This window comes from Eleutherodactylus coqui, chromosome 1, assembly GCF_035609145.1.
Source record: "Eleutherodactylus coqui strain aEleCoq1 chromosome 1, aEleCoq1.hap1, whole genome shotgun sequence".
NCBI classification, from domain to species: domain Eukaryota; kingdom Metazoa; phylum Chordata; class Amphibia; order Anura; family Eleutherodactylidae; genus Eleutherodactylus; species Eleutherodactylus coqui.
Window position 1 is genome coordinate 492,003,468 of NC_089837.1, and position 19,583 is coordinate 492,023,050.

At 46.0% G+C, this 19,583-nt stretch overlaps 1 protein-coding gene across 1 annotated transcript in view; it reads right to left on the minus strand.

Moving 5' to 3' along the window:
* CNTN5 (contactin 5) overlaps positions 1-19,583 on the minus strand; it is an 802,468-nt gene that overhangs the window by 230,160 nt on the left and 552,725 nt on the right. Inside the window, exons 13-14 of the mRNA XM_066586592.1 lie at positions 5,629-5,756; positions 4,214-4,389 (exon numbers count right to left, since the gene is read on the minus strand). Coding sequence (XP_066442689.1) covers positions 4,214-4,389; positions 5,629-5,756 — 304 coding nt within the window. The remainder of the gene's footprint in view (positions 1-4,213; positions 4,390-5,628; positions 5,757-19,583) is intronic.

Below are 19,583 nucleotides of genomic sequence, written 5' to 3' on the forward strand. Positions count from 1 at the left end.
TAAGTCACCACCAGAGATGTCTCACAATGGTTTACCTGCTTAAACACGAACGCTTGGCTGAGCAGTTTAAGGTGTATGGGCACTTTAACACTTGACTGGTGGATCAGATTACAAACAGGGTTTGATTGCAATCAATAACCATATAACGACATAGGGAAAAGGTATTACGGCCAATGTTTTAGATGCTGGTCTGAGAAAAAAGTGCCCAGCAGTGACATTTCACTAAAAATATACAATTAGGCATATAAACTTCCTATAGCCCCCCCAGCTGTCCAGTTTATTTCAGGCCTGCCCCATAAATGAACCTCAGAGGTGGGATTTATACAGATTTACATAAATGGGAGTATCTGTGTGTTTTTTGTGAGAAGCACAAAAGCAATGGGGCAGAGCGTAATGTGACATTCAAGTCTTATGTGTGTATATAGCTAAGAAAAGAAAATGTGATTGTTCCCTTCACTGTCACAGGCACCAATGTCGAGTATGCAAACGCTATATAAAAAAGTGAAAAGCAATAGATGTTCCCAGAAATGCTAAGAAATGAATGCCATCCATAGGATGCAGTACATTAGCGGAAAGCTGATTCAATATTGCCATTAAAATCACAGACATGCTTCCCATCTTCTCTGTAAGATGTCCTGTGAAAGCTTATATTATGTCCATTGCTCAAGGTTAAGTGTGCATCCGCCAGTATAGTATAATATAAATGCAAATGTGCATAAAATACACAGGAATAAGAGCAATACATAGAATTTATGCACCATCTTAATGCTCTCCACTTACTCCTGGTGTGGGAAATGATAGGTTAGCATGCATACGGATCAATCTGCCGGTATTGAAATAGTATCTTACAACATTTAATGTGCTGACTTTATTCCAGAAGGCACATTCAGATTTATTCCTACTCTCCCTATGTAGAACCTGTGACAAGTTTGCAAATCCGGTTGTTTAGTTAAAAGCAGGCAGCATTCTTCTTGATTTGACTCTCTTGATTAGATAAACCAAATTTCATGACTTAAAGTTCTACAATCTGCTAGGCATTTCTATCAACTCTATCTAAGCACTTCCAAGCCAAGATCAATGCCATAAAATTAAGCACTGTGAATGTTTTAGTATTTAAATTAGACTTTAGTATATAAGTTGACTGTACATTTCTTAAGGACAAAATACAAGGAAAAGTTCAGAACACAGAAATTGTATGTATGAAATGCGAAGAAAATATGTGAACATGGAAAGCCCCAGGATGGATATACTGCCTGTGCAGAGCAGAGGCCCTACGGGTAAGAGGGGGCACAGTCTGTTAATTTATTATTGGCTAGGTCCAACTTTGCAACCACAATAGACAGAACTTGGCTTTGCCTATAGCTGTCACCTTTCCTGGATGCTAACAGTACTGGATTCTAGTACTCTGATACCCCCAGAACTGCCCCGTGTAGCACAGAGTGCTAAGGCAGCAGAAATGACGTTCCGCTCATGACTGAAGGTTGCTAGTCCAATGGTTCAGGTAGCCGGCTCAAGGTTGACTCAGCCTTCCATCCTTCCAAGGTCTGTAAAATGAGTACCCAGCTTGGTGGGGCATAATAAATAAAAATTACTTGAAAGTGCTGTGGAACAAATTGGTGCTGTACAAAAACCAAGATTTAAAATTTTTATAGTAGAGCCGAATAGTGTTAGAACAGGACAAATATTTAAAGCCCAGATCAACACAAATGCAAAACTAGGAACTCACCAATAGATGACACAAACAGAATGCTGATAGTAATCAGAGGATGATGGGATGATGAAAAGGATGATAGTAGAACAGATGTTTTATTAAAACAGAATTAACAACCTCACAATGTCTAACCCTAACACTAGGTGTGCCTAAGTCTTTTCCAAACCAATCACTGACAATGAGCCTAACTCCAGATACTACTGTCCCTGAGGGACACTCAGATATCCCTAATCACAGCCCAAAGAAACAATGAAAGGGTACCAGGATCCCAAGACAAGAAAGCCACACACCTGAAAATGAACCTTGAAAATAGACTTGGCAGATGCAAACAGGGAAGAAGCAGACAAAAGCCAGAAGGCTTAGAAAGTTAGAAATGGTCTAGACAAAACCATAGGAAAAAGACTATACAGATAAGAACAAACTAAAATAGACCAATAAGCAAGGAGCACTGGACTTAAACAGACATTGTTATTGTTATTGTTATAACCAGCATCACACTGCAAAAGTCAAGAATATATAAAGAGAGGTGATGTAATGAGGAATCCCCTCTAAATGAAGGTGGGATAAGCAGTGTGGTCAACTGCCCAACCAATGGATCAGCTGCATAGCAACTGCCCCAACAACAAACCTAGAAAATAGTAGATGACAATGCAGCAGGAACATTTCTGCTGATCTTAACACATAAGAGACTTTTAAAATAGTCTTGATTAAAAATATCCTACTGTTTTGTGTCTGCAACACCTTTGTAGGACTTCGTGTCTCCAAACAACCCTGCGTTTTCTTATACTACAAGTATACAATACGCCCTTCCATCTTCTTGTTAACGTAGATCTGGTATGTTAGTAAGAGGTAAAGATCAGATCTAAGTGAGTATGACTACAGGAACAGACTACACAAGATGTGTTTGTAGTCTGTAACCATGGAAACACATAGGATTACATATCAGATGTTGATCCAAAACGGTAGGGTATTTTTAATCAAGATTGTTTGTAAAGCAAATGAAAAAATATGGTTGCAAAGGTGGACCTCAAATTTAGCAAAATTAAAGGTCCCAAAGCAAAGATGTGTATTTTTTCCCCTTTCTTCAGGATGGAACATTAATGGCTTTAGTGACAATTCAGCAAGTCATAGAGCAAAAACAGTGTGATACCATGTTACCCAGAAAAATCTATGATGTTAAATACTCTTTTATAAAAAATAAAAAAGTAATAATCTTGAGGGGCTCTGAAGATGAGCTGCTGACCTTTCACAAGAACTTCAACAAGCTTGATCCAACTATCGGAATTAATCTCAGCCACTCACTATCTCAGATGCATTTCCTGGTCAAGACTGTATACATAAAAAAAAATAGTATACAAACATCCATCTACCACAAACCTACACGCTGTCTAGCACATCTGAGATGGAATAGCTTCCATCCATGACAGATGAAGAAGTCCATCATCTACAGTCAAGGTCTATGATATATTCGGATCTGTTCAGACAGTGAAGACAAGAAATAACATATGTCATCTCTGAGAAATGCTTTCTTATAACAGGGATACCATCCTCTGGTTATAAATGAGCACATCTACAGAGCCACAAGGATTCCATGGAACAACCTCTTGGAATACAAACAGAAGGAAGAGAACAACACGGAGCCCCTAGAGGTCACATACTGTACAACCTCCAGATGAAAATCTTGAGAAAAATCACAGCGGATCTCCAATCCATACTCCAAAAAATACAACAGCCACCAAACCTAAAGAATTTTCTTGTCAGAAGTCCCCATCATCACTAGACTGGCACTTTTCCTTTTAATGGCAGAAAATGTAAGTCCTATGATTCTATAACCTTAACCTACATTCTACCAACGGACACCATCTACATACCCAACACACAACAGAACTATGGAATCACTGACACTTCCTCCAATGTGGTGTACATGATCTAGTATACAAGGTGTCATGAAGGAATATACATTGGAGAAACAAAACAGAAACTACAGTCCAGGATGAATTTGTATGTACGTAGAATGTTGGACCCAGCGATGGGGAACCATTTCTCTGGACCACACATCGCAATTTAATGGATCAAAATGTCTTAAGAAGTAAAGGACATTTTAAAAATATGGAAATTTATACTTACAAGGACTTTCCAGATGTCTGAATTTAGGCCCTGGCAATGTCCCATAATCTGGCCAATTCACACCCAGAACATTTCCTAGATATTATTAGCAATTGTCACCTAAAATTCGCTCAAACGAATTAGCAGTGATGTCAGTCACTCATGTGCTCATTCAAATGAGAATCAGCTCGTGTCAAAGGGGCATTACACACAACCCTTAGTCCTTTGACTCTGATTTATCATTGTTTAAATGCTGTGCTCTGAAAGCTTGCATATATTTTTTTTCGGGTTAGCCAATAAAGTTATCACCTCTAGAATACTTTGGTCTTTTTTTATACAAGAATATTTAAAATCACAATGGTTTTGCAGAAATAATAAGAATTGGAAGCTACTTACGGCTCTAATGCTCTCAAAATGTCCATCTTCCTTGTCAAACTCAACAGGTTGTTCATTTAGAGTCCAGAAGAAGCTAATGTCAAGGAGGGGATCATGGATGGCTTTGCAGCTAAGAACAACACTCTCCCCAACAGTCAGTTCAGTTCTCTTTGGTGTTAGTTCTATCTTTGTAGGTTCTAGAAAGAGAGAGCATGAAACTTCTTATATTAATTGCTTTATATGTACAGTGTGCTAACCTCTACTAGAATGTGTATAGACCAGTGTTTTCCAACTCCAGTCCTGAAGGCACCCCAACATGTCATGTTTTCAGGATAGTCTATAGTAAAAACACCTGTGGCAATGTCTGAGGACCAACAATGATTATATCACCTGTACAATGCTTAGCAAATCCTGAAAACATGACCGGGAGGGGAAGCGGGAGGAAGAGGAAGAGGAAGGAAGGAACGCCAACGTTGTTGGCATTAAAGCCCCTTAACATAAATTTCTGAACTATATCATTATAGCATAGTCCAGCTTAGACATACTCTATATAGCACATTCTGTTTTAATTATGGGAGCTGATTATTCATAATCTTGATCTATTTACCAAAGTGGAAGGCAGCTAGGAAGACTCTTTTTATCAGGACAAAGCACATCACTGCATTGTACAAACAGTCCATTGATGCTACATTTCCTTAGGGTGGTGCAACCAGGGAATTGAACTCTTCCTACCAAGCTACTCTTGAAGATTACAGCTTATCTTTGGGGGTCTCAGCAGTGTGACCACCAGTGATGAAGTTCTTTTTAGGGGATATTTCTAACCCATAGGAATGTCCAAAGTGGAAAAGCAATGCAACATTGACCAGCTAGTAAAGTTACTGTAGATACCTCGAAAAACAATTTACAAAACCAATTTTTCAAAGTTTTATCCATTGTATCTTGTGAAACTGCTGAGTTGTGCTCATGCTTTGGTAACAACTAAAGCAGGTCATACGTATGAGAAAGCTGTCGGTCAAACGTTCCATTGGCCAACAGCTAGTCCTTCTTTCTCCACTCTAAACATTCATGGGGAGAGAAAAATAAGACACATGATAAGTACATGTTGGACATGTTGAAATTCGACATCCTTAAGACTGGATGCATGAATACACATGATGAGATCATTGACCACTTGGTGGACTTGGAAGACTTTTTTGTAACATTTTGTAGTATCTCCTATTTAAAAACCAAAGGTTGAAAGCGTTTATAGGCTTCAATGGGCTGAAACAGTGCAATATCTTTTCTTCTTCTAATTTTAAGACATTAAAGGCATTGTGCCCCAGTAACTACCCCTAAAGAGTTTTATTCTCTAATTAAAATAATCTACGTAGTTAAACAATTCACAAGGAAGATGCAATGCTCTAATTATGCATTTATCGAATCAGATAAGCCATTACCTGTAACAGACACAACTGTTGTAATTTCTGCAGAACCAAACACGTTTTCCCCACGGCATGTGTATTTTCCTTCATCTGATTTAGAGGCATTTAAAATCCGTAAACTTCCATCTGGAAGAACAGCTATCCTGGAAAAAGAGAGTTATTTTATACACCTGGAGCCATCGAGACAGGACCCAAAAGTTTTAACAAAAAGCAATTAAAGTATAGTGACATTGTTTGAAAGGTTAAAAATTTAATTCCTGATATCAAATTTGGCAATCAAAATGCATCACTGGATTAATTACCCTTCTCCAGTAATCTAGTAACCATGACTTCACAAAAAACATCCAGAGCCTTTTAAACTCAATGAGTGGACCATCACAGCATCGTGAGGCTGAGTTCCATAGTCTAACTGCTCTTTACAGTAAATAATTACCACCTATACCAGTGTTTCCCAACTCCAGTCCTCATGGAGCCCCAACAGGTCATGTTTTCAGGATCTCCTTGCTACCATGAGGCGGCTGCCGGGGCCGCGGGTGGTTGGTCAGCACGGTGCGTGCGCTCGTGGGTCCAGGCGACGGCGTGCGCTGGCGTCTGTGAGTGCAGCTCTATGCACAAGTCCCTGTTATGGGATTCTGCTGGGAGGTGTCGCCTCCCCCTCTCCACCCCTGGGCAGAGGCTTTTGCTTGTAAGGCTGGTAGTGAGGTCCATTCACTGCCAGTTATTGGTTTCTGCTCAGTGTGTTTGGTTCCTGCCTCTGACAGTCTCCTGTGTTCAGCTTGTTTGCTTTATCTACCAGGTTAACCATCTGCCTCGGTCTGCTTATATTTTCTGTTGGTTTATTCATCTGCCCTTCCGGTCGGTATTCTACCCTGTTCCATCTTGGTACGCCAGCGTCCCTCCTCGGTCCCTAGCGAGTGTAGGGACCGCCGCCCAGTTGCCCGCCTGGGGTTAGCCAGGAGTGGAGGCAAGTAGGCAGGGACAGTGGTTGCGGGTAAGTTCTAGGGCAACCTGGGCTGGCGTATCATCGGGTAGGATACCGTAACACTCCTATAGTAAGAACACCTGTGGCAATGTCTGAGGCACTGACAATAATTACATCACCTGTGCAATACTGAGGAGGTCCAGAAAACATGACCTGTTGGGGCTCCATGAGGACTGGAGTTGGTAAACACTGACCTATACTTTTGTACAGTAGTACTACTATGTCCCCTCCATAAATGCCCTTTGCCATGGAGGCAAGGCTTGCATGCTCTGATAAATCTGAAAGCTATGCTAGTAGTAGAGTATTTTGATAGTAGGGCCACCCATGCCAGTTAGGCTGCAACCTAGGAGCAAGACTAAGTGTATTAATACAGACAATGGGCAGACAGGGCTCATCTGCCTTGGTTAGCAACCAGCCTAAGAGAAGGACAAATCTGATTTATAAACCTATGACCCAGGAACCTCCCTGTTACCGCCCTAGCTTGTGAACCATGGGTGTAAAGGTTGGGTCAGTTTTGCGACACTGTATTTCACCTAAATATTCCACTGCACAGGCTTGTAAGACATGCCCACATCTAGCCAGCAACCTACCGTAAAGCCCTGTAGCAATGAGAAAGGGAAAAAAATAGCATGTGGAAGGTGCCACTGGTAACCTGCATGCAAACGGTTCAGAGGTATGGGTTGTGTGTTGCTGACCTTAAAGACTACAACATCACTAAGCAGCACCTTGAATGATCAAGTAGCCCTCTTCAGGGTTCAGCATTGCTTGATCCATATGGAGACAGGCCTAGACAAGGTAATGAAGGCTTGTTTCCAGTCCTCCAGTTCGTTATCCCCGGTAAATGGGCATCATTAAATGCGGTTAAATGACTACAAAGAATAAAAGGCATGCACCTGCCTCTAAAAGTAGTACTATGTTCATTATCCTGCCAAAACTAATTGGACACCTGAGCAAGAATGAAATGGAGTATTTATTTACATATGTCAACCCCTCAAGGACGCGGCCCTTTTCGTTTTTCCATTTTTGTTTTTTCCTGCCCCCTTTAAAAAAATCATAACTTTTTATTTATCTATTAGATGTCTGAGGGCTTGTTTTTTGTGGGACAAGTTGTATTCTTCAATGGTAATATTTAATGTACAATATAATGTACTGAAAAAGTTAAAAAAAAATCCAAATGGAGTGAAATGGAAATTGGAGGGTTTTGTTTCTACGATGTACACACTGCAACAAAAATGACATGATAACTTTATTCTATGGGTCAGTATAATTACTACGTTACCAAACTTATATAGTTTATTTTTTTTTGCTGTACTACTTTTATTTTTTCTAACGATATCTAATTTTTAAAAATCATTTTTCATCTTGTGACAGCCGTAACTTTTTTATTTTTCCGTCAACACAGTTGTGCGGGGGCTTATTTTTAGGGGGATGTCCTATAGTTTCTATTGGTACTATTTTGGAGCACCAAGACTTTTTGATCGCTTTTTATTACATTTTTTTCTTGGAGACAGGATGACCAAAAAAGCTCAATTCTGGCATTGTTCATTCTTTGTCTGATGATGTTCATTGTGTGGGGTAAGTAATGTGTTACTTTGATAGAATGCTTTGGGGTTTTATTATTTTGATTATTTTATTATAAATATGGCAAAAGGGCAAAAGGGGCAGGGGTTAAACTTTTATTTTTTTTAATAGTTAATAAAACTTTTTTAAACTTATTTTTACTTTTTTTTTAGTCTCCATAGGGAACAAGAATTTGAGATGGCTTGATGGCTCCTGCAGTATGATGTTATGCCATGGCATTACATTAAACTGTGATCTGACAGGCAATCTATCTTTAAGAAGGCCCCCAGCTGCCATGGCAACCGCATGACATTCCACGATCTTATTGTGGAGGGCAGCGCACGATTCCCAAACATCAATCGGGACATTTAAATATTACTGTCAGCATTGACGGTGGCTTTTAGAGGGCTAACAGCTCTGATCATCGGCGCTGCTTATTGGAGCTGTTGTGAGTGGGTGACAGCTTTCACCTGCATTGTATGTAGCAGGATTGACGCCCTATCCTCCTCAATACAAACCCCTAACCTCTACGACGTAAGTGTACATCCTATAGCTGTAAGGGGTTGATGCTTAGTGTGGCTCCTTTGGCCCTATTGACATCAGATACTCTCTGTGGCATACTTTCTGCTAATGTTTCATACACTTCAGCTGATATTTCCTTCCATTCATTCTGCAAATATCTGGCAGGTTCTCTCAAAGAAGATGCGTTGGCCCTTCTACAGTGATGCAAGGAGCATCGTCATTGGATAGTTCAACAATGGAAGAACATTCTGTGGAGTGATGAATCACACTACTCCATCTTCAAATTAGATGGAGGTATGTGGGTGTGGAAGATGTCTGATGAACGCCTTTTGCCTGAGTGTGTTGTTCCAACAGTTAAGTATGGTAGAACTTCCATTATGGTCTGTGGATGTTTTACGGGGCATGGTCTTGCTCTGTTGGTTTTATCAGCAAGAACAATGAACACAGAGGTAACCCAGACATCTTAGACAATAATGTGCTGCTGACAGTGTGGTAATACTCTAGGAATGGTTAGTAATTAGAGATGAGCGAGCGCCAAAATGCTCGGATGCTGGTTACTCGAGACAAACTTTTCGAGATGCTCGAGGGTTCGTTTCGAGTAACGAACCCCATTGAAGTCAATGGGCGACCCGAGCATTTTTGTATATCGCCGATGCTCGCTAAGGTTTTCACTTGTGAAAATCTGGGCAATTCAAGGAAATGATGGGAACGACACAGCAACGGATAGGGCAGGCGAGGGGCTACATGTTGGGCTGCATCTCAAGTTCCCAGGTCCCACTATTAAGCCACAATAGCGACAAGAGTGGGCCCCCCCCCCTCCCAACAACAACTTCTGAAAAGCCCTCATTAGCAATGCATACCTTAGCTAAGCACCACACTACCTCCAACAAAGCACAATCACTGCCTGCATGACACTCCGCTGCCACTTCTCCTGGTTACATGCTGCCCAACCCCCCCCCCCCACAACCCAGTGTCCACAGCGCACACCAAACTGTCCCTGCCCAGCCTTCAGTTGCCCTCATGCCACGCCACCCTCATGTCTATTTATAAGTGCGTCTGCCAGAGGAAAAGCAGGCACACACTGCAGAGGGTTGGCATGGCTAGGCAGCGACCCTCTTTAAAAGGGGCGGGGCGATAGTCCACAATGCTGTACAGAAGCAATGAGAAATCCAATCCTGTGCCACCTCCATCTGGAGCTGCACACGTGGGCATAGCAATGGGGAACCTATGTGCCACACACTATTCATTCTGTCAAGGTGTCTGCATGCCCCAGTCAGACCGCGTTTTTTTATAAATAGTCACAGGCAGGTACAACTCCGCAATGGGAATTCCGTGTGCACCCACAGCATGGGTGGCTCCCTGGAACCCACCGGCTGTACATAAATGTATCCCATTGCAGTGCCCTGGACAGCAGAGCTAATGTCAGATTAAATGCAGGTGGGCTTCGGCCCACACTGCATGCCCCAACCTGACCGGGGTTTTTAATTCATAGACACAGGCAGGTACAACTCCCTATTGTGAAGTCCCTGTGGACCGACAGCATGGGTGGGTGCCAGGAAGCCACCGGCGGTACATAAATATATCCCATTGCATTGCCCATCACAGCTGAGGTAATTTCGTGCTTAATGCAGGTGGGCTTCGGCCCACACTGCATGCCCCAGTCAGACTGGGGTTCTTTAGAAGTGGACACATGCAGTTACAACTCCCTGTGGACCGACAGCATGGTGGGTGCCAGGAAGCCACCGGCGGTACATAAATATATCCCATTGCAGTGCCCAACACAGCTGATGTAACGTCAGCTGTAATGCAGGTGGGCTAAAAATTCATTTGATTACACTGTAGGCGAGGGCCCCCAAAAATTGGTGTACCAATAGTACTAATGTACCTGAGAAAAATTGCCCATGCCCAACCAAGAGGGCAGGTGAAATCCATTAATCGCTTTGGTTAATGTGGCTTAATTGGTAACTAGGCCTGGAGGCAGCCCAGTTAAAATAAAAATTGGTTGAGGTGAAAGTTTCAACGCTTTAATGAGCATTGAAACGTATAAAAATTGTTTAGAAAAATTATATGACTGAGCCTTGTGGGCCTAAGAAAAATTGCCCGTTCGGCGTGATTATGTGAGGTTTCAGGAGGAGGAGCAGGAGGAGGAGGAGGAATATTATACACAGATTGATGAAGCAAAAAGGTCCCCGTTTTTGATGGGGATAGAGAACCATGCTTCCATCCGCGGGTGCAGCCTACGTATTGCTTAGGTATCGCTGCTGTCCGCTGGTGGAGAAGAGAAGTCTGGGGAAATCCAGGCTTTGTTCATCTTGATGAGTGTAAGCCTGTCGGCACTGTCGGTTGACAGGCGGGTACACTTATCCGTGATGATTCCCCCAGCCGCACTAAACACCCTCTCTGATAAGACGCTAGCCGCAGGACAAGCAAGCACCTCCAGGGCATACAGCGCGAGTTCAGGCCTTGTGTCCAGCTTCGACACCCAGTAGTTGTAGGGGGCAGAGGCGTCACGGAGGACGGTCGTGCGATCGGCTACGTACTCCCTCACCATCCTTTTACAGTGCTCCCGCCAACTCAGCCTTGACTGGGGAGCGGTGACACAGTCTTGCTGGGGAGCCATAAAGCTGTCCAGGGCCTTAGAGAGTGTTCCCCTGCCTGTGCTGTACATGCTGCCTGATCTCCGCGCCTCCCCTGCTACCTGGCTCTCGGAACTGCGCCTTCGGCCACTAGCGCTGTCGGATGGGAATTTTACCATCAGTTTGTCCGCCAGGGTCCTGTGGTATAGCATCACTCTCGAACCCCTTTCCTCTTCGGGTATGAGAGTGGAAAGGTTCTCCTTATACCGTGGGTCAAGCAGTGTGTACACCCAGTAATCCGTAGTGGCCAGAATGCGTGTAACGCGAGGGTCACGAGAAAGGCATCCTAACATGAAGTCAGCCATGTGTGCCAGGGTACCTGTACGCAACACATGGCTGTCCTCACTAGGAAGATCACTTTCAGGATCCTCCTCCTCCTCCTCCTCCTCCTCAGGCCATACACGCTGAAAGGATGACAGGCAAGCAGCATGTGTACCCTCAGCAGTGGGCCAAGCTGTCTCTTCCCCCTCCTCCTCATGCTCCTCCTCCTCCTGCTCCTCACCGCGCTGAGATATAGACAGGAGGGTGCTCTGACTATCCAGCGACATACTGTCTTCCCCCGGCTCTGTTTCCGAGCGCAAAGCGTCTGCCTTTATGCTTTGCAGGGAACTTCTCAAGAGGCATAGCAGAGGAATGGTGATGCTAATGATTGCATCATCGCCGCTCACCACCTGGGTAGACTCCTTAAAGTTTCCAAGGACCTGGCAGATGTCTGCCAACCAGGCCCACTCTTCTGAAAAGAATTGAGGAGGCTGACTCCCACTGCGCCACCCATGTTGGAGTTGGTATTCCACTATAGCTCTACGCTGCTCATAGAGCCTGGCCAACATGTGGAGCGTAGAGTTCCACCGTGTGGGCACGTCGCACTGCAGGCGGTGCACTGGCAGATTAAACCGATGTTGCAGGGTGCGCAGGGTGGCAGCGTCCATGTGGGACTTGCGGAAATGTACGCAGAGGCGGCGCACCTTTCCGAGCAGGTCTGTCAAGCGTGGGTAGCTTTTCAGAAAGCGCTGAACCACCAAATTAAAGACGTGGGCCAGGCATGGCACGTGCGTGAGGCTGCCGAGCTGCAGAGCCGCCACCAGGTTAAGGCCATTGTCACACACGACCATGCCCGGTTTGAGGCTCAGCGGTGCAAGCCAGCGGTCGGTCTGCTCTGTCAGACCCTGCTGCAGTTCGTGGGCCGTGTGCCTCTTATCTCCTAAGCTGAGTAGTTTCAGCACGGCCTGCTGACGCTTGCCCACCGCTGTGATGCCACGCCGCGTGACACCGACTGCTGGCGACGTGCAGCTGCTGACACATCTTGATTGCGAGACAGAGGTTGCGTTGCAGGAGGAGGAGGAGGAGGGTGGTTTAGTGGAGGAAGCATACACCGCCACAGATACCAGCACCGAGCTGGGGCCCGCAATTCTGGGGGTGGGTAGGACGTGAGCGGTCCCAGGCTCTGACTCTGTCCCAGCCTCCACTAAATTCACCCAATGTGCCGTCAGGGAGATATAGTGGCCCTGCCCGCCTGTGCTTGTCCACGTGTCCGTTGTTAAGTGGACCTTGGCAGTAACCGCGTTGGTGAGGGCGCGTACAATGTTGCGGGAGACGTGGTCGTGCAGGGCTGGGACGGCACATCGGGAAAAGTAGTGGCGACTGGGAACTGAGTAGCGGGGGGCCGCCGCCGCCATCATATTTTTGAAAGACTCAGTTTCCACAACCCTATACGGCAGCATCTCCAGGCTGATAAATTTGGCAATGTGCATGTTTAACGCTTGAGCGTGCGGGTGCGTGGCGGCGCACTTGCGCTTGCGCTCAAACACTTGCGCTAGCGACGGCTGGACGGTGCGCTGACAGACATTGGTGGATGGGGCCGAGGACAGCGGAGGTGAGGGTGTGGGTGCAGACCAGGAGACAGTAGTGCCTGTGTCCTCAGAGGGGGGTTGGATTTCAGTGGCAGGTTGGGGCACAGGGGGAGAGGCAGTGGTGCAAACCGGAGGCGGTGAACGGCCTTCGTCCCACCTTGTGGGGTGCTTGGCCATCATATGTCTGCGCATGCTGGTGGTGGTGAGGCTGGTGGTGGTGGCTCTCCAGCTGATCTTGGCGCGACAAAGGTTGCACACCACTGTTCGTCGGTCGTCTGCACTCTCAGTGAAAAACTGCCAGACCTTTGAGCACCTCGGCCTCTGCAGGGTGGCATGGCGCGAGGGGGCGCTTTGGGAAACAGTTGGTGGATTATTCGGTCTGGCCCTGGCCACCGCACTGCCTCTTGCAACCTGCCCTGCTGCTGCCCTTGCCTCCCCCTCTGAAGACCTGTCCTCAGTAGGCGTAGCAAACCAGGTGGGGTCAGTCACCTCATTGTCCTGCTGCTCTTCCTCAGAATCCTCTGTGCGCTCCTCCCTCGGACTTACTTAATGGAGTGAGGAGGCTGGGAGGAAGGAGGAGCAGCAGCCAGAGGATTCTGAGTTGCAGCAGTGGACGTCGCAGAACTGTGGGTGGACGATAGATTGCTGGATGCACTTTCTGCCATCCACGACAGGACCTGCTCACACTGCTCATTTTCTAATAGAGGTCTACCGCGTGGACCCATTAATTGTGCGATGAATGTGGGGACGCCAGAAACGTGCCTCTCTCCTAATCCTGCAGCAGTCGGCTGCGATACACCTGGATCAGGAGCTCGGCCTGTGCCCACACCCTGACTTGGGCCTCCGCGTCCTCGGCCGCGTCCACGTCCTCTAGGCCTACCCCTACCCCTCAGCATGCTGTATTACCAGTAATGCAGAAACAGAATGCTGTAATTAAATGTGCCGCTTATTGGCCTGTGGTTGGAGGCTGACTTCGCTTACGGAACGCCAGGAAATAATTTTGCGCAAGCCTGCTGTAACACTTATCTGGCTGCGTATGAATTTGGAGAACTACTATACCCAGCAGAGACCCAGAACACTGAGGACAGTCACAGGCAGCCCAAATAGATTTTTTTCCCCAAATTTTTTTTGCAAAGGCCCACTGCCTATATTCAATCAATATGTCTCTGTCCCTGCCTAAGCGCTTCTGGCCCTGGAGTATGTCAAAGAACTGCAGAGTGTTGCACTGTGAACTGCAATACAGCGGTGATTTCACAGCCCAGACAGAGCCAGGAAATAATTTTGCGCAAGCCTGCTTTAACACTTAGCTGGCTGCGTATGAATTTGGAGAACTACTACACCCAGCAGAGACCCAGAACACTGACGACAGTCACAGGCAGCCCAAATAGATTTTTTTCTCCAAATATTTTTGCAAAGGCCCACTGCCTATATTCAATCAATATGTCTTCTGTCCCTGCCCAAGCGCTTCTGGCCCTGGAGTATTACTGCAGGGCGCAATGCTCTGCACGGCCGATATACCAAAAAAAAAAAAAGTGCAACACTGCAAAAAGCAGCCTCCACAGTACTGCACACGGTTAGATGTGGCCCTAAGAAGGACCGTTGGGGTTCTTGAAGCCAAAAATACTCCTAACACTCTCCCTATAGCAGCTCCGGCAGCAACAGCACTTTCCCTCCTCTATGTCAGAACAAATCTGTGGCGAGCCGCGGGAGGGGCCGATTTTTATACTCGGGTGACACCTGATCTCCCCAGCCACTCACTGCAGGGGGGTGGTATAGGGCTTGAACGTTGCAGGGGGAAGTTGTAATGCCTTCCCTGTCTTTCTATTGGCCAGAAAAGCGCGCTAACGTCTCAGAGATGAAAGTGGAAGTAACCCGAACATCGCGTGGTACTCGTTACGAGTAACGAGCATCTCGAACACGCTAATACTCGAACGAGTATCAAGCTCGGACGAGTACGTTCGCTCATCTCTATTAGTAATACTTCCAACAAGACAACGTGCCTTATCACAAATCCAACAATGTTTTACGATGGTTTGAGGATATGGATGTTCTATGATTGGACAGGTCTGCAGAGGATCCCCACCTGAGAATGGCATAGTTGGAAGAGACCTCCAAGTTCATCAGGTTCAACCCCCTTCTTAGTGCAGGACTCACTAAATAATCCCAGTAACCTCCTTTATTTCAACAGTGCAGCTAAGTATATTGGAAATGTAAAGTATTCACCAGTAAAACACACCAAGTGATAACTAAAACTGTTTATACGGATTTACAAAAAGTCTCTAACTAAATGTACCTCTAGAAAACTGTTTTTAATTAATGAAGGAAGGCTAAATTGTGCAATGGAAATGCTTGATTGCTGCCAAAAACTAAAAGGGGTTCTGTGGTTTTAATATAATAATGTTTAAGGGCTGGGCATGCATTAAAATAAAAAATAATGCATACTCACCTGTCCTTGGCTTCCCGGGCCACTGCTAACCGATTCCGGCTGTTCTGTCCATGTCCTCCACCACCAGAGGTCAGGTAACCACTTTTGCAAATCACAGCCTGTAACCTCATCTTTTGAATTCCTGGCATCAGCGTTCACATCCTGGGTACCTGTTACCATGCAGGGCGGCGCTGGGTCCCGCGGCCGGCGCGCGCCGCTTCGAGCTCGGCTTCGGCGTCCCGGAGCTGTGCTGTCAGGGATCTCCCGGCGGCGTGGAGCAGCCAGCATGCAGCAGCGTGGAGCAGCCGGCGTGCTGCGGCGTGGGCGTGTCCGCCCGTAGGGTGCCGCCCGCTCTCATCCACCTCCCTTATGCAACAGTGGGAGAGTCGGCTCCTCCCACTCTCCGCCCTGGGGCGGAGGCTTTTAGTTAAAAGACTGGCAGTGACCTGAACTCACTGCCAGTTATTGGTTCTGCTAGCCTCTAGTCAGGTCTATTCTAGTCTGTCCTAGTTGCTTGTCAGTATCCTTCGTTTGCCTGTGAGCTTCACCTCCAGCCTTGATTCACCTAGTGGTTTTGTTGGTCTGTTACACCTGCCTCTCCTGTCGGCACTCTGTCCCCTGTTAGTAGTTCCATCTAGGTAGTCGCCAGGTCCCTAGCCAGTGCAGGGACTGCCGCCCAGTTGTCCGCCTGGGGTTAGCCAGGGCCGAGGCAAGTAGGCAGGGACAGTGGGGTGCAGGAGATCAGGGCACCCCAACTGGCGCTCGGGGGGCAGAGTGCCGTAACATAATAACTGGCCCTTTAAAATCGTTTTTGTCATGGAGGCGATCAGTTCCCTCGCGAACCAGCTGCAGGCCCTGGTGCCTGTGATCCAGGATTTATCCGCCCGCATGGTGGCCCAGGAGCAGCGGGGAGTGTCGCAGGGGTCGGACGCCTCAACCAGCCCCGAACCCAAGTGCCCTCTTCCCGAGGTGTTTTCTGGGGAGAGGAATCCTACAATACTTGGTGGCCTGGAAGGGTTTTCCACCAGAAGATCATTCCTGGGTGGCCGCATGTGATGTTCATGCTCCCGTGTTGGTACGGCGGTTCCACCGTCGTTTTCCAGATAAGCCTGGTCGAGTTTCCGGGGGCCCGGAGGTCCCCCGTCAGAGGGGGGGTAATGTTACCATGCAGGGCGGCGCTGGGTCCCGCGGCCGGCGCGCGCCGCTTCGAGCTCGGCTTCGGCGTCCCGGAGCTGTGCTGTCAGGGATCTCCCGGCGGCGTGGAGCAGCCAGCATGCAGCAGCGTGGAGCAGCCGGCGTGCTGCGGCGTGGGCGTGTCCGCCCGTAGGGTGCCGCCCGCTCTCATCCACCTCCCTTATGCAACAGTGGGAGAGTCGGCTCCTCCCACTCTCCGCCCCGGGGCGGAGGCTTTTAGTTAAAAGACTGGCAGTGACCTGAACTCACTGCCAGTTATTGGTTCTGCTAGCCTCTAGTCAGGTCTATTCTAGTCTGTCCTAGTTGCTTGTCAGTATCCTTCGTTTGCCTGTGAGCTTCACCTCCAGCCTTGATTCACCTAGTGGTTTTGTTGGTCTGTTACACCTGCCTCTCCTGTCGGCACTCTGTCCCCTGTTAGTAGTTCCATCTAGGTAGTCGCCAGGTCCCTAGCCAGTGCAGGGACTGCCGCCCAGTTGTCCGCCTGGGGTTAGCCAGGGCCGAGGCAAGTAGGCAGGGACAGTGGGGTGCAGGAGATCAGGGCACCCCAACTGGCGCTCGGGGGGCAGAGTGCCGTAACAGTACCATGATGCCAGGAGTTTGCTGCAGCCTTTGATTGGCTGTAGCAGTCACCTGACTTTTGGTGGTAAAGGACGAGGACAGAGCAGCAGGAGTAGGTTAGCAGTGACCCAGGGGACTGAGCATAGATGCCTTATTTTTTTAACGCATGCCCGGCCCTTAAACATCTTTATATAAAAACCAGACAATCCCGGTAATTAACTTTAGTTTCCCTTTTGGTGAAAATCTTCCACACATCACATGACACTCTGCTTGTACTGTAACAGGCAAAGGAAAGTGGGGGCTGTAGGCTCATACTCACATGGCCAATACGGGCCCAAAGTCTCACTCCCCTTTTATTACCTTTACATGCATGGGATGGGAAGGCTGTTTTTCCTTTTTCACAGGCAAGGGAGCCATGAGCAGTTTATGCCAGAGTTCCAGCCATACTGGATCAGTGGGTGACCGTGTGCTGAAGTAAGCCTAGCTGCTTGGTGTGCACGGAAGTGTTCAGGAATATATCACAAAACCAAGTGGCATGGGCCAATATTCCTGCAGAATGATTTCAGCACCTGGTGGAATCTATGCCATGATGAATTACTGTGAATTACGCTACTAAGTGGGGATCTCTAATAAAGAGCCAATTCAAAGATATAATTACAGCTGAATCATAGATTAAGATCTTTTGATAAACTCTAAAACATCACTACCTTTTGCAGCTCCTGCTTGACATTGAGTCTTGTTGCTTAGATTACTGGTAACCATTATGTATTTCTTTTCATGTAAACACAGTCATACTATTTGTAAACAATGAAAAATATCATCAAAAATAAACTAAGATGATGTGAATATAGCAATCATTTATATTGGGTGGAGTTTGGAGATGAACGAGCCTACTCGGTAAGACAGTTACTCAAGCGAGCATCGCTCTTCTCGAGTAACTGCTTAGTGATCCGAGCAGGCTCGGGTGGGCTGCGGGGGTGAGCAGGAGGAAGAGAGTAAGAGACCTCACTCTTCTTCCCGCTCCGCTCCCCCTCACCCCCCCGCAGCCCACCCGAGCCTGCTCAGATCACTAAGCAGTTACTCGAGAAGAGCGTTGCTCGCTTGAGTAACTGCCTTACCGAGTAGGCTCGCTCATCTCTAGTGGAGTTACAATTTAATTATTTCATACTACAAGAAACTTTTATATACTGTATAATCTCTTTTAGAAAAAAAAATTAGCTCACTCTTTAAAAAAAAAAAGTAACTTGGAGATGTTATAAAGAAATAAAACATTCTCTTATATCCAGCATATTGTGTATGGAATGAAAGTTTCTTAAAGTTCTGGATTTAATCTAATGTCCATCTTGTAGCAGACTGTAAAACATGTTCAGTAATTGGTGTTTCAGATTAAAATTCAAGGCAGGTGGAACGAATAATGTTTCATTTTTCCAATATGTACTCCTAGCAAAAAGCTCTTACTGTAACCACCAATAAAAGGCATTTCCTAAAACTGCAAACTATAATACATCAACTCATCCAAAAATACAGAAAGAAATACTAAATACTAGACTTCTCCCAGCAGACAATGATTACAGAATCCCATTTCTCTCTCCAGTAAGACCATAACATTAAGTAGAGACGGGTTAATTACGAATGTAAAACATTCTTTGGGGGATTGTTACCATGGATATCATTGCCAGAGGTTAATGAGCTTCAGATCTTATTAACAAATGGTGCATTCTGTGTGAAGGGCAAACAACATTCCAAGTATTACCAGTTTACCACTCGCATTAACCTTGGGAAACCCCCCCGCAAAATTAGCATTTGAAATTTTGGATTAATTTCAAAATCTTAGCAGATTTTCTTTTAGTAATTAATTTTTAGGCTGGATGAGCAATATTTATATTTTTAATAGAACGGGGAATTTTAGTGAGGAGAAAAAGCAACGAAAAAGTCGAATAAAAAAAAAATTAGTGAAAGGAATAAATTATATTTAAAAAAATAACAATGTTCATTTTTAGCATTAATATCAACATAGAATCTTAGCCATAACATGAAAAGAAGTGTCTTATACAAGATATTTCATAAAATCCAAATTAGGTTAAAGAAAATGTAACTTTTTGGTAATGAGATATGGAACAACTCCAGCACTCTGCAGGTGTGCAAATAAAATCTATTTCTTTATTTATTATGATATGATAAAAACTAAGTTATTACTCATTTTACTGACCTCGGAAGGCTGAGTCAACCTTGAGGCGGCTATC